The sequence below is a fragment of the Mustela erminea genome, chromosome 7 (genome assembly GCF_009829155.1).
Source record: "Mustela erminea isolate mMusErm1 chromosome 7, mMusErm1.Pri, whole genome shotgun sequence".
NCBI classification, from domain to species: domain Eukaryota; kingdom Metazoa; phylum Chordata; class Mammalia; order Carnivora; family Mustelidae; genus Mustela; species Mustela erminea.
The window spans coordinates 66,072,982-66,085,862 of record NC_045620.1 but is presented as its reverse complement, the minus strand read 5'-3'; the positions used below and the strand labels follow the sequence as shown (position 1 = coordinate 66,085,862).

The window sequence follows — 12,881 nt, the reverse complement described above, 5'->3', positions numbered from 1 at the left end:
CAGTAGTAGAAGGAAAAAATAAATTATGGTATATTTGCCCGGTGGACTACTACACAGCAGTGAGAACCAGCCAGAACCATGCCCAACAACATCTAGATTTTGTTTCCATTTCACAAGATGGTGGGCAAAAGAAGCCAGACACAAAAGACTGCATATTATATGATTTGTTTTATATAAAGCTAACAACCAGACAAAACAAACTGGAGTTAAGGAGGGTGGTTGTCCTTGCTGAGAGTGAGGGTAGAGGGGCTCAAGGGGCCTCTGGGATGTCAGGGCTCCATTTCATGGTCTGAATGTTGTTACATGGGTATTTTTGCTTCACAATAATTCATTGAGTTGGACACTTGAGATTGTGTATTTTTTCCATAACTATGTTATACTTGAGTCAAAAGTTTACTTAAGAATTTGGGGCACCTGGGTGGCTTAGCAGTTATGAGTCTGACTTCAACTCAGGTTATGATCTCGGGGTCCTGGGATTGAGCGCACAGGGCTCTGCACTCAACAGGGAATCTGCTTGTCCCTCTCCTTCTGCCCCTCCCCCTGCTCATGTTCTCTCTCTCAAATAAAATCATTTAAATAAAAAAGTTTACTTAAGAATAAAAAAATAAAATAAAATAGGAGCGCCTGGGTGGCTCAATCTGTTAAGCATCTGTCTTCAGCTCAGGTCATGATCCCAGGGTCCTGAGTACCGCACTGGGCTCCCTGCTCCGTGAGGAGCCTGCTTCTCTGTCTCAGGCTCCCCTTGCCTGTGCTCAATCTCTCTCTCTCTCTGTCAAATCAATAAAATCTTAAAGAAAAAAGAATTTAAAAAGTAGTGGAGACAAGATACATAAAATACATTGTGTCAAATAGTGGAAAATACTATGGAGAAGAATAAAGTGGGGAAAGGGATAAGGAGCTGCCAAAAATTTTTAAATAGAGTGGTTACCTAAGGCCCTTCCAAGAGGATTAGAAGAAATTATGCAGAATACAGCTCAGAGAGATGACAAATAGGGAAGAGAGATTTAAAAATATGAAGAATAGGATGAGGAGTCCCATAGAGGATAGAGTGAGTTTGAGGAGGAGCCGTATAAGAGACAAGGGGAAAAAGTAACTATTGAAGCAAAAATAACTTATGATTTTCTAGAATTGTAGGAAGACACTAGTTTCAAGCTCTGGTACTGAGTGAATCATTAGAATGATAAATAAGCAGAGATCCAGGACTGGGGTTCTCAGATAAGAACGTGCAGATACAAGATGGCAATTTTCTTCTACTCTTGGATAGCATACAAAAGCAACAAGGAGGAGGAAAGCAGCTCAATTTTCAGCAAAATAAAGAGAGATATAATCTGTAGACTCAAAATACACAGAATGACTGCCAAAAGCAACTACGATTGCGGTCCAAAGCTGAAGCAGGAAGGGGTGAAGTGTAACAGAAGTCACCTGCGGGGAAGCGCAGAGCAAGGCAGACAGCTGGGAGCTCAGCTTGATGGGAGCAGAGTTCTGAAAGTGCCAGCAAAAATATGCTCCCAGAACGAACTCTGGGTGCAGATGAGGAAATGGGAGCTGGCAAAACAAAGAAAAAAAGCAGAAGCAAAAACAAAAACACCCTAGAAAGGAAGATAACATAAAAAGAAGCCCAAGGGAGATTAGACCCTGCAGACATCTCAGGGAGAGGCATAGAAATATAGAAGTAAGAAAAGTGACTCCAAATAAAAAGGAAATAGAGAGTCATGAAGGATGAGGGAAAAGCTGATGAATACAGAAGAAAAACCAAGGAAAATTGTTAAGCCCATAAATGGGGTCCCTAAAGTAGAAAACCTAAACTATGGCACAAAATATTTAAAAATATAATCTAAGAAAACTCACATGGGAAAGAGATGTCTTTTAAACAAATGGTGCTTGAAAATTTGGATTATTCATATACAAATTAATTCAAAAATGGATAATACAGCTAAATATAAGAAGTAAAACTGTAAAACTTATAGAAGATAGTAGAAAAGTCTTTATGACCTTGGGTTAGGCAAAGGGATCTTAGATATGACACCTTAAAAGAAAATAAAGTTGGACTTCACCCAAATTGAAAATGTTCTCATTTCAAAAACACTGTTAAAAAAATGAAAAGACGGCCATTTGCAAAGATGCGGATGGAACTAGAGGGTATTACACTGAGCAAAATAAGTCAATCAGAAAAAGACAATTATCAGGGGTGCCTGGGTGGCTCAGTGGGTTAAGCCTCTGCCTTCAGCTCAGGTCATGATCCCAGGATCCTGGGATTGAACCCCGCATTGGGCTCTCTGCTCAGTGGGGAGCCCGCTTCCTCCTCTTCTCTGCCTACCTCTCTGCCTACTTGTGATCTCTGTCAAATAAATAAATAAAATCTTAAAAAAAAAAAGAAAAAGAAAATTATCCTATGATCTCCCTGATATGAGGAAGTTGAGAGGCAAAGTGGGGGGCCTTGGGGGATAGGGAAGGAAAAAATGAAATAAGATGGGATCTGGAGGGAGACAAACCATACGAGACTCTTAATCTCACAAAACAAACTGAGGGTTGGGGGGTGGCAGGGGAGTAGGGAGAGGGTGGTTGAGTTATAGACACTGGGGAGGGTATGTGCTATGATGAGTGCTGTGAAGTGTATAAGCCTGACGATTCACAGACCTGTACCCCTGGGGCTAATAATACATTATATGTTAATAATAAATAAATAAATAAATAAATGGAAAAAAATTTGTAACATTTGAAAGTTACTTACGTTTTATATCAAGAAAATGACATTTATTATATTTAAAATGGCATGTTACAATGAGTGCTAGGTGTTACACGCAACTAATGAATCGCTGAATACTACCTCAAAAAGCTAATGATGTACTATATGTTGGCTAAATGAACAAAGTAAAAAAAAATAAAATGGCTTTTGAAAATGACAAATACAATAAACAGAAATTGTGCTAAAAACAAAAAAAAAGACGAGCCACAGACTATTTGCAAATCATGTATCTGATAAAAGACTTGGATCCAGCGTATATAAAGAACTCTTACTGCCCCATAAGAAGAAAAACAACCCAATTTAAAAACTGTTAAAAAAATTATACCACTAAGTAAATTATTAACAAAATAAAAGAAGATTTGAACTACTCATGAAAGAGTATACCTCGTGCCAGGGACAACTGATCCCAAATGATCAACACTTCAAAATAATCTGGTGAAGTTAGGAGACTTGCAAGATATAGGATATTTGGGCAGCTGGACAGAAAGGTGAAGAGATTTGTAGGGAAAAAATATCAGAAAGACAGAAGGTATTGGTTATGAAACTTTAAGAAGCCACAAACTTCTAGAGCAGGACATGAGAGAATTCCTTAATATATTTGGAGTAGAAAGGACCTTTCTCATTATGACTCAAAAGCCAGAAGCCATAATAGTATGAGTACATTAAAAAAAAAGTCTTCATGGGAAAAAAAATCACAAACACCACAGACAAAGATAGGAGACAAATAAGGGAAATATATTTACAGCTCATATCATAAGGGCCTAATCTCCCTCATATATGAAGGGTCCTAGAAATCAGTAAGAAAATGTCTAATATCTCAATACAATAAAAGAGAAAATTACATAAACAGGCAAATAAAAAAAGGGAAATACAAACGACTTTGAAACATACAAAAAGTTACCCAACCTTATTTATAATGAAATACAAATGAAAACTACACTGAAATCCCATTTTCACTTACCAGACTGATAAAAATCCAGAAGTTAATACCTGATTTTGGTGAGGCTCTCAGACGTAGCTGGTGGGAGTGTTAAGTGGTACAAACCTTTGGAGGATTATCAGTCAGGATACAGCCAGAGAAAGAAAAAGACCATGGCAGATATTTGACATAGAGGAGATTTAATAAAGAAAATGTGTTGAAAGGGCCAAGAGATCAAAAAGGGGAAATTGAGGGGCACCTGGGTGGCTCAGTCTGTTAAGCCTCTGACTCTTGATCTCAACTCAGGTCTTGATTTCAGGGTTGTTGAGTTCAAGCCCTGCTCTGGGTTCCATGCTAAGCCTACTTAAAAAAAAAAAAAAAAAAAAATGGTGGAATGGGAAAGTGAGCTTCTCCAGAGATTAGTAACAGGAGGAAGAAACTACCGCTCCTAGGGCTGGGTAACAAAAGGCATGCAGTGGTGTGACCACAGACAGGTGTAGAGGAGGGACTGCTTGGTCAAGGCAGGAACTGTGGAGGAGCAGCTAGCCAAAGCTGAGATCTCTGAGGTCAGTTAGCTACTTCCAGAGATGCCTCCTGAATTGGTGTCAGCAGGGAGGGAGAAGGAGAAGCAGAGAGACCAAGTGAAGAGGTGGGGAAATAGAAGAGAATGACAGGATCTCCCCTTTTATCAACTGGCATGGGAAGTGGGGAAATGTAGTTTGCAGATATATGGCCCTGAGATACAGAATGGCGCAAGGAAGGGCAAGAAAGAAGCCTGATCTAGAGCAGAGCATGTAGTCTCTCCTTGCTGGAGATGCTGCGAGCAAACAGGAAAATGATCAGCACAGAGGACAGTTTTGCAGTATCTGCCAAGATGCAAATATGCTTTGACCAATTCCACTTTGAAATCACTTATGCAAGACTATATCTTGACAACATTATTTGTAATAGTAAAAGATTGGAAAAGTTCATCAAGATTTATCAAAAGAAAAGAAGGTACTCGTGCACACCCCCAGCCCCCACAAAGAATAATATAAGGGCAGCTATTTTTAGATATTGCTGAGATAAATAGATGACATAACAAAGGATGGTGGAGGGGTGCCAGGGTGGCTCAGTGGGTTAAGCCTCTGCCTTCAGCTCAGGTCATGATCCCAGGGTTCTGGGATCGAGCCTTGCTGGCTCTCTGCTCAGCAGGGAGTCTGCTTCTCCCTTTCCCTCTGCCTTTTCCCCTGCTCCTCATGTTCTCTTTCTCTCTCTAAAAATAAATAAAATCTTTAAAAAAAAAAGAAACTGTGGTGCAAAATAGTTTGATGATTCCTCAAAAAGTTAAACAGAATTCTTATGTGACACAATGCGCCTCTGAACTGTACATTTTAAAATAGCTAAAATGTGGGGTGCCTGGGTGGCTCCGTGGGTTAAGCCTCTGCCTTCGGCTTAGGTCATGATCTCAGGGTTCTCGGATCAAACCCCGCATCGGGCTCTCTCCTCAGCGGGAAGCCTGCTTCTCCCTCTCTCTCTGCCTGCCTCTCTGACTACTTGTAATCTCTCTCTCTGTCAAATAAATAAATAAAATCTTTTAAAAAATAGCTAAAATGTTTTATGTTACATCTGTTTTGCCACAATAAAAAAATTTAAAGATACTATGAATAATTTTATGTTGAAAAATGTAAAAACTTCAATGAAATTTATAAATTTCTAGATAAGTTAAACCTACCAAAATTGACTTAAAAATAAATAGAAAAGCTGACTAATTAAAATAAATCCATATTTAAATTGCTGCATTAAAAAACCCACCAGGCTTATATTTAGAGGTGAGGCCTATCAAAATGTCAAGGAACAGATGATTACAGTCTTACTCAAATGCTCATAGTAAGTAAAAAGAGGAAATGCTTCTCAACTTCAACTATGAGGCTAGCATAACTTTGATATTAAAAAAAAATGAGAAAGAAATAATTTTGATATTAAAAACAAATGAGAAAGAAAATATTACAGATCATCTTACTCATATACATGCAAAAATCCTAAGCAAAATATTGACAAGCCAACTCTAGAATGTATAACAAAGGTGAAATGCAATTATACTATTATAATTTCACTTTATATTATAATAACAATTATATGTGATTATATGTAATATATTATCATATATGAAGTAATTATAATATTAACTCAAGGTAGATTACGATAGGTTAAAGATCAATATTGCAATCCTTGAGCAACCACTACAACTAATCCACAGATATAGAACAAGTAGAGGAGACAGAATACAATACTAAAAACAAAATAAATTTTAAAAACTTGACTAGAACAAAATACAAAAGTTCCATCAGGCTTTTTGTAGAATCAATCTACATTTCCACGAATGGGGGATAGGTAAATAAACTGTCATATCCACATATTGAAGTACTATCAGAAATCAAGAGGAACAAAACAATTACCCATGAAGCAACATGGGTGAGTTCCTAAAATGCGATGCTGAGTCAAAGAAGTGGTAGAAAAAGAAAAAAACATATGTCTGATTTCATTTACATGAAGTTGTAGGAAAAGCAAAACAAATCTATAGTGATAGACTATAGTCACGATGACTGACCCAAGGCTTGGGGAGATTGACTAAAAGGGGACATACGGCAGCTTTTTGGGATTATGGAACTTTCTTCCCATGGTGGCTACATGGGTATATTTGCCAAAACTCATTAGACTGTACACTTAAAATATTTGCATTTTATTATTTGCAAACAAGACCTCAATAAAAAAATAAAATGTTGTCATTAAGGTGAAGATGAAAAGCCCCAATCTTGGGAAGGTATGTATAATACGCCCATCTGACAAAAGATTGTTCCCAGAAAAAGTAACATACAAGCCAGTAAGCACAAGACAGCCAAATAGAGTGATGGAAAAAATACATTGAAAGGCTTTTTACAGATGAGAAAAAACAAACGTTTGTAAATATATGAAAAGATGTCCAACCTCCATCTGTAATCAGGAAGATGCAAATCAAGATCTTATAAGCTACCATCTTACACCCACCATCAGCAAAAATGAAAAGGCTGGTGGACAACACAAAGTACGGGTGAGAATGAAAAGCAAAAGAAATTCTCATATTGAGCTGATGAGAGTGTAATTTGGTATAATTTCTTTTGGTTTGAATTCCTCTTTCATTCCAGGGTATATAATTTAGAGGAAGTCCTGCACTTGAGACCAGGAGATGTACAAGAATGTTTATAACACAATTATTATAGTAGGAAAAAAAGATAAGTCTCAAATGTCTGCATATACCACATAATTGGTGCTATAATCATACAGGAGAATATACACAGAAGTGAAAATAAACTTCGACTCCACATACCAACATAAAAAAAAACCCCTAATATTGAGCAAAAGATGGAAAACAAATGAATACAGACTGAAAAGTTCCATTTGTTTAAAATGAAAAAAAGAGTATGCTGTTTAGGGTTGCATACACAGATGGTAAAAACTGAAAAGTAAAACAAGGGAGTGATTACCATGAGGGTCAGGAGTGTAGTTATTTCTTGGATAAATGGGTCTGGGAAGAACATGCAGGGAACTTCTAAGATGCTGACAATTTTCTATCTTTTAAGCTGAGTGCTGAGTTTTGGGGTACTCATTTCATTCATCTTTAAATGGTATATATACACTGAACATGTTTTTTGTGTATATTTCATAATTTAAAAACAAGTAGAACATTATGCGAAGTGAAAGAAGCCAGACACCAAGGACCACATATTGTAAATCTACGTGTATGATAAAATATCCAGAATAGGAAACTCCACAGAGACAGAAAGTAGATTAATGGTTGTCTGAGGTTGGGGATGCAGGGGAGAAGTAGAGAGTGACTGCACGTGGGTACAGGATTTCTTTTGGAGTGGTAAAAATGTTCTAGAATTGACCATGGTGATGGTTGCCCAATTCTGTGAATACATGAAAAACTACTGAATTGCATACTTTACATAGTTGAATTATATGGTGTGTGAATTCTATTTCACTCAAGAGTGGTTCTTAAAAATCCAGGGAAGTGGGATGCAAAGAAAGGCTCTCAAAGGGCAAGGAAATTGCAAAACTGTTGAAGACGAAGTTGAGTGTAGTGGTTCTCAAACTCTAGCATGCATCTAAATCACATGATAGGCTTGTTAAAACACAGATTGTGGGGCACCATCTCCAGCTTTTCTGATTCTGTAAGGACTGAGGTGGGGCCAAGAATTTGCATTTTTTTAAGAGAGAGAGCACACATGAGTGAGCTGGGGGGAGAAGGAGGAGAGGAAGAGAGAATTTTAAGCAGACTTCATCTCAGCACAGAACCCAATGTGGGGCTCCATCTCACAACCCTAAGATAATGAATGACCTGAGCTGAATTCAAGAGTCAGGTGCTTAACCAACTGAGTCAGCCAGGCCCCCCTAGAATCTGCATTTCTAAAAGTTCCCAGGTGATCCCAGTGCCCTGCCCAGGGATTGCACTTTGAGAAATGCTAAACCATTGAGTCTGGTATAGGTGTTTAATAAGTATATATTGGATTAATGGGTGAATGGATGGATGGGAGTTTGGCTGAGTGTTTGGGTCGGTGGATGGGTAGGAGTTGAATGGATGAGTAGATTAATGGATGTTGGTGGGTGAGTAGATTAATGGATGGATAGCAGGTGGGAAGATGAGTAGCAGAAAATGGCTGCATGGATGGGTCAGGGCTGGTTCAGAGTAGAAGGGAAGAAGTTGGGGTTGGGGAAGTTATAGTGTGAAATGTAGTGTAGAGAAGAACTTGGAGTGAATGCCTACTTTCAACTCTTGTCGTGGGCTCACCATCCACTAGCTGTGCAATGTTTGGCAGGTGACTTCACCTCTCTGAAGCTCATTTTCCTTATGTAAGACATGGGTTAACAATGCCTATGAATTTCTATGAGCTAATACCCTTAAAAAGGTCAAGCGCAGAGCCTGGGAGGCAGGGGATGCTCTCTACTCTTTGGATCTGACTATTACCATCATATATCACTGGGCTGTACTGTGTGGTTGAGACACAAGGCTTGTAATTCAGGTCCATCTTGTTTCCATAGTGGCCAATGCTGACCTCAAACTGGATCAGGTCCTTAAAGTTGGGCATCATGGTACAGGAAAGGAAGATGACACACAGCCCATACTTCTGGCGGTGACGGTGTCTCTAAAACAATAACCCCCCCACATCCCAGTACATAAGCCAAGGGATGAACAAGGCTACAGAGATAGGCAAGGAGGCAAAGATGAGGTGCCTTTTTTTTTTTTTAAAGCCATTTTGCTTCTCTTCAGGGTGAGCTGGGCCATCTTTGAACCTACGCCCCCTCAAAATCCTGCCTAGACTCCAGCTCAAGGGCAGTTCCACCCAGGTCCTCTATCACCTGGTCCCCTCCTCCCAGCCAGCTGTGGTTCCTTGCTTTCCCAGCGAGCTGCAGTTCCTTTCTTTCCTTGGAGGGAGTCTTCTCCCTCCAAGGCCCTGAGGGTCAGGCTGTAGCTCTGACTTGGGCTACCCCATCCCTCTCCTTTTTGCTTCAATGCCGTCCCCTCATGGAATGAGCGTGGGCAGGGGTGTCGTGAGGGTGGCACATGCATGCACATCTACTCTGAGCCCTTCTCCAGTGGCTTCCTCCCACCATGCCGCCTCTCTGCTGGAAGTCCTCCATCTACACTGACCATGTCAGCTGTTTTCATTTCAGTGGCCATCTCCTGCCCTCCTCTTGCACTCTCCCAGTCTGTTCACTAGCTCAGGTCTGCCCTGTCATAAAAAAATAACCCTCCTTCTGCCCTCTGAGCCTCTGTTGAGCTCCCATCTGATTTTGTCTTCTTCCACTTTTCCAGCCAAGTTTCTGTGCACTTGCCTCTATGCAGAGTCTGCAACTTCTCCCTTGCACCTGTGTGGCCTGGCAACTCTTCCCTGGGTTGGAGGGGTTGCCTCCATGCCCCTCTTTGCAGACTCCTCCCCAGTTTCTTCTGCAAGCTCCCCCTCCTCCTCTACCTGCCTTAGGCTGTGGCACCCTTTCACCCACCTACTCCTCCTAGGCATTTCCTTCACAACTCTGTGTTCAGATCCTAGTGTGCTGATGACACACCATCTGTCCACAGCCTCAAGGACTGGTTTCCATGGGTGTCTCACCAACATATGTCAAAGGTGGGATTTGTTGTCTCTCTCCTGCACCCCCCAGACCTTCTCCTCCTTCAGGGAGCATCAATGTCACCCTGACCACCTTGCCACCTGAGGCAGAAAAGGGGCATCAGCTTAGGGGAGTTAGCCTCATTTCTTATGTCTTGTTGATCTGTGGCTCTGATAATTCTGTTTCCAAAGGGTCTCTGGAACCTGCTCCCTCCTCTCTGGTTCTCCTGCCCCATGACTGTATTCCCATTTTTAAAAATAAGTGGGTGGCTATTCTTAAGGCTGTTTTCCCTACCACTTCCTTAATCAGTGGTCTTCCCCAGGTTATAGGAAGAAGTAAAAACTCCTTAGAAGACCATTTCTCCTTACTAGATTGCACATTTCTTAAACTGAAAACTTATCTTGTTATTTACTGGGTCCCTGACCACGCAGGATTTGGTACAGCACAAAGCCCACATAGGGGCTTAGTAAAGATTCAGGCAGTTGACCAAACATCTTCAGGCAGCCAACAGCTCGTTCAGCTTGTGGCCGGGCCCTCTGCAGTGTCAGAAACAGTAGATCTAGGGTGGGCAGGGGACTCTCTCTTCCTGGGTTTCTTGTTTCCTGGAGTTACCTCTATACTGGTCACTTCGGAGGAGAGATCTTTTCTCTTAAGGTCTTGATGGGAAGTGACGTGGGTGGATAACTCCAGGAAGACTCGTCCTCGATAAGTTAGACCATCCTTAAGAGAGTCGGGAATATTCTAGGGCAACGGGAAGGAAAATGGTGAGAAAAGGAACGAGAGAAGAGCAGATAAATGTCCCCTGACACCTATGCCGCGAAGACAGAGATGTCCAGTGACTTCCTGCCTACGGCTGACCACAGTCTTGGGGCGGAATTCCATACACCCCCAGGCATGACTGCGCCCAGAAACTTTTGGGCCTCCACCCCTCTTCCATACCCCGAGGCCCATTCCTCCTCTTCAGGCATTGGACCCACCTATTAACCCGAAGCACGTGTTACCCGAAAATGCTTCCCGCTTGGAGGCGGCTGTGATAAGCTCCCAGCCTGGCCAATCAGAGCACGTTCCTCCTCCTTGGCAACAGTGATTCGTCCAAGGGGAGTACACATGACCTAAGGCAGCCAATTAGAATCCTCCCCTGGCCTTCCGTATTGGAGGCTCCGATGGCCACTGCCTGCTGGGAGCTTCACTGCAGTGGGAAAGAAAGCAGCCCAGGCGGAAGAGTGGCAGTGGCAGAGCTGAAAGATGGCGTGAATGAGGGAGTCTCTTGATGGCATGGAGGTCCCGGTGCCTGCAACTTGTCCTCATCAGAGTTCTTCCCAGACCAGTTCCCATCTTTTAAGCGAACTGGAGTTGGCTTCCTGGTCGTTATCATCAGTCTTTAACAGTTCAATACTTTCTACATTTATCTATGCTGTCTTTTTGTCTCCTGTGTCCTTTCACATGCTGGAAGTCTTACCCGACGTTTCATCTGAATGCTCCTTCCTCAGGGAGCACCCTGAGCTCTCCACCTATTTCTTTCTCGTGCCACACTCGTCCCATATAGACATAGCCATTAAAACATAGCTTACATGTCCTCTACTAGCGTGGTGGACAGAAACTAGGATCAGGGCCTCCCCCAGCACCTCCCAGGCCCCAGAGCCTTTCATTCGGTTGGTATTAACCTCCACTATTCCCTAGAGCTGTCATGAGAAGCTTACAGTGTTTTCTTCCTGGATCCTGAAAGGGGCCTTTTTACCCCCTCGGAGAGTCAGGAAGCTGGGGCCAAAACAGGGTAGGAAGCCAGAGTACATTCCTGCAAGGAGAGAGAGTGAGGGGGGCGGGGGGGGGGGCGGGGGGAGGAGAGGGACAGGAAGCAGGGGCCAGGGGGATTGCTTGCCTTCTATTTCTGCTCCAGTAGATGAGATCTGGTTGAGGAACAAGCTGACGGTCCCAATCTCATCCTGGCAACTGTTCTTGGGACTGGAGAGAAACACATCCCGCAGGCTGAACTGCTCACCTAGCTCTGATTGCCTCCTCCCTGGCATGTTTTTCAACCTCCACCCTGGCTCACCAGTCCAGGACTCTGAACTTGATGTAGCTGGAGAGGCAGGGCAGCTGCAAGGGAAAGCGAGAGCCATTGCAGGTGCATGCCCTGAGGTTCTGGTCCTCACAGAGACTGAATATAGCTGGGAAGTGCTGGGTCTGGGTCCAAGGCCTGGCTCAGTCACCAGTAAGCCATGTCACCACAGCCAAGATGGATTTACCATGGGAGCGTATAGGTCTGTGGCTGTGGGCCTCCCCACTCACATGCGCCCCTTGCAAAGCCCTGGGAGAGGCCTATGACTGTGTCCCCTGGTCATTTTGTATTCTTATTCTTTTTTTTTTTAAGATTTTATTTATTTATCAGAGAGAGAGAGAGGGGGAGAGAGCGAGCACAGGCAGACAGAATGGCAGGCAGAGGCAGAGGGAGAAGCAGGCTCCCCACTGAGCAAGGAGCCCGATGTGGGACTCGATCCCAGGACGCTGGGATCATGACCTGAGCCGAAGGCAGCTGCTTAACCAACTGAGCCACCCAGGCGTCCCTGTATTCTTATTCTTGAAATGGTCCCTTAATGGCATGAGCTTCAGGACTGAGACCTGAGTCCACCCTGACCATGGGCTCAATGACTGCAGTCCTCACACAGCTCTTCACTGTCTGAAGGCATGCTTGTCAACTGTCTTGCACAGAGGTTGTGGCTTAGTACGTCTTCTTCACGGTTAGCAGTTAACTTTTAAACAGCAGGACATCTATCCCTTCCAGAATAAATAATAGTAGTTGCTGTTGTGAGAAAGGGTTTCCTTTGTCCCCAGGCCTGGCCTGAATGATCTACATGGATCACCTGAGTGACTTCTCCCAATAACCCCATAAGCCCAGTGCTGTTATTCCCATTTCTAGACAGGAAAACTGAGGCACAGAGGAACTGAGTTCCTCAAGTTCTCTTTAGAAGCTCTCTTTAGAGCTCTTAACTCTGCCACAACCCAGTGAGGGCTGTGATTGTCCCTATTTACAGATGGGGAATGAGGCCCAGAGAGGCAGAGGGACTTGTTCACGGCCACACAGTCAGG

General features: G+C 42.7%; 1 protein-coding gene across 6 annotated transcripts in view; it reads right to left on the bottom strand.

The window, feature by feature from the left end:
* The window catches only part of FER1L5 (fer-1 like family member 5), a 53,555-nt gene that overhangs the window by 21,710 nt on the left and 18,964 nt on the right, over positions 1–12,881 (bottom strand). For 4 of the 6 annotated variants that reach the window (XM_032351911.1, XM_032351909.1, XM_032351912.1 and 1 more), the window contains exons 14-17: positions 11,848–11,891; positions 11,495–11,756; positions 10,407–10,535; positions 8,653–8,830 (exon numbers count right to left, since the gene is read on the bottom strand). In XM_032351911.1, coding sequence (XP_032207802.1) covers positions 8,653–8,830; positions 10,407–10,535; positions 11,495–11,756; positions 11,848–11,891 — 613 coding nt within the window. The remainder of the gene's footprint in view (positions 1–8,652; positions 8,831–10,406; positions 10,536–11,494; positions 11,757–11,847; positions 11,892–12,881) is intronic. The other 2 variants (XM_032351910.1, XM_032351913.1) reach the window with 1 other exon arrangement.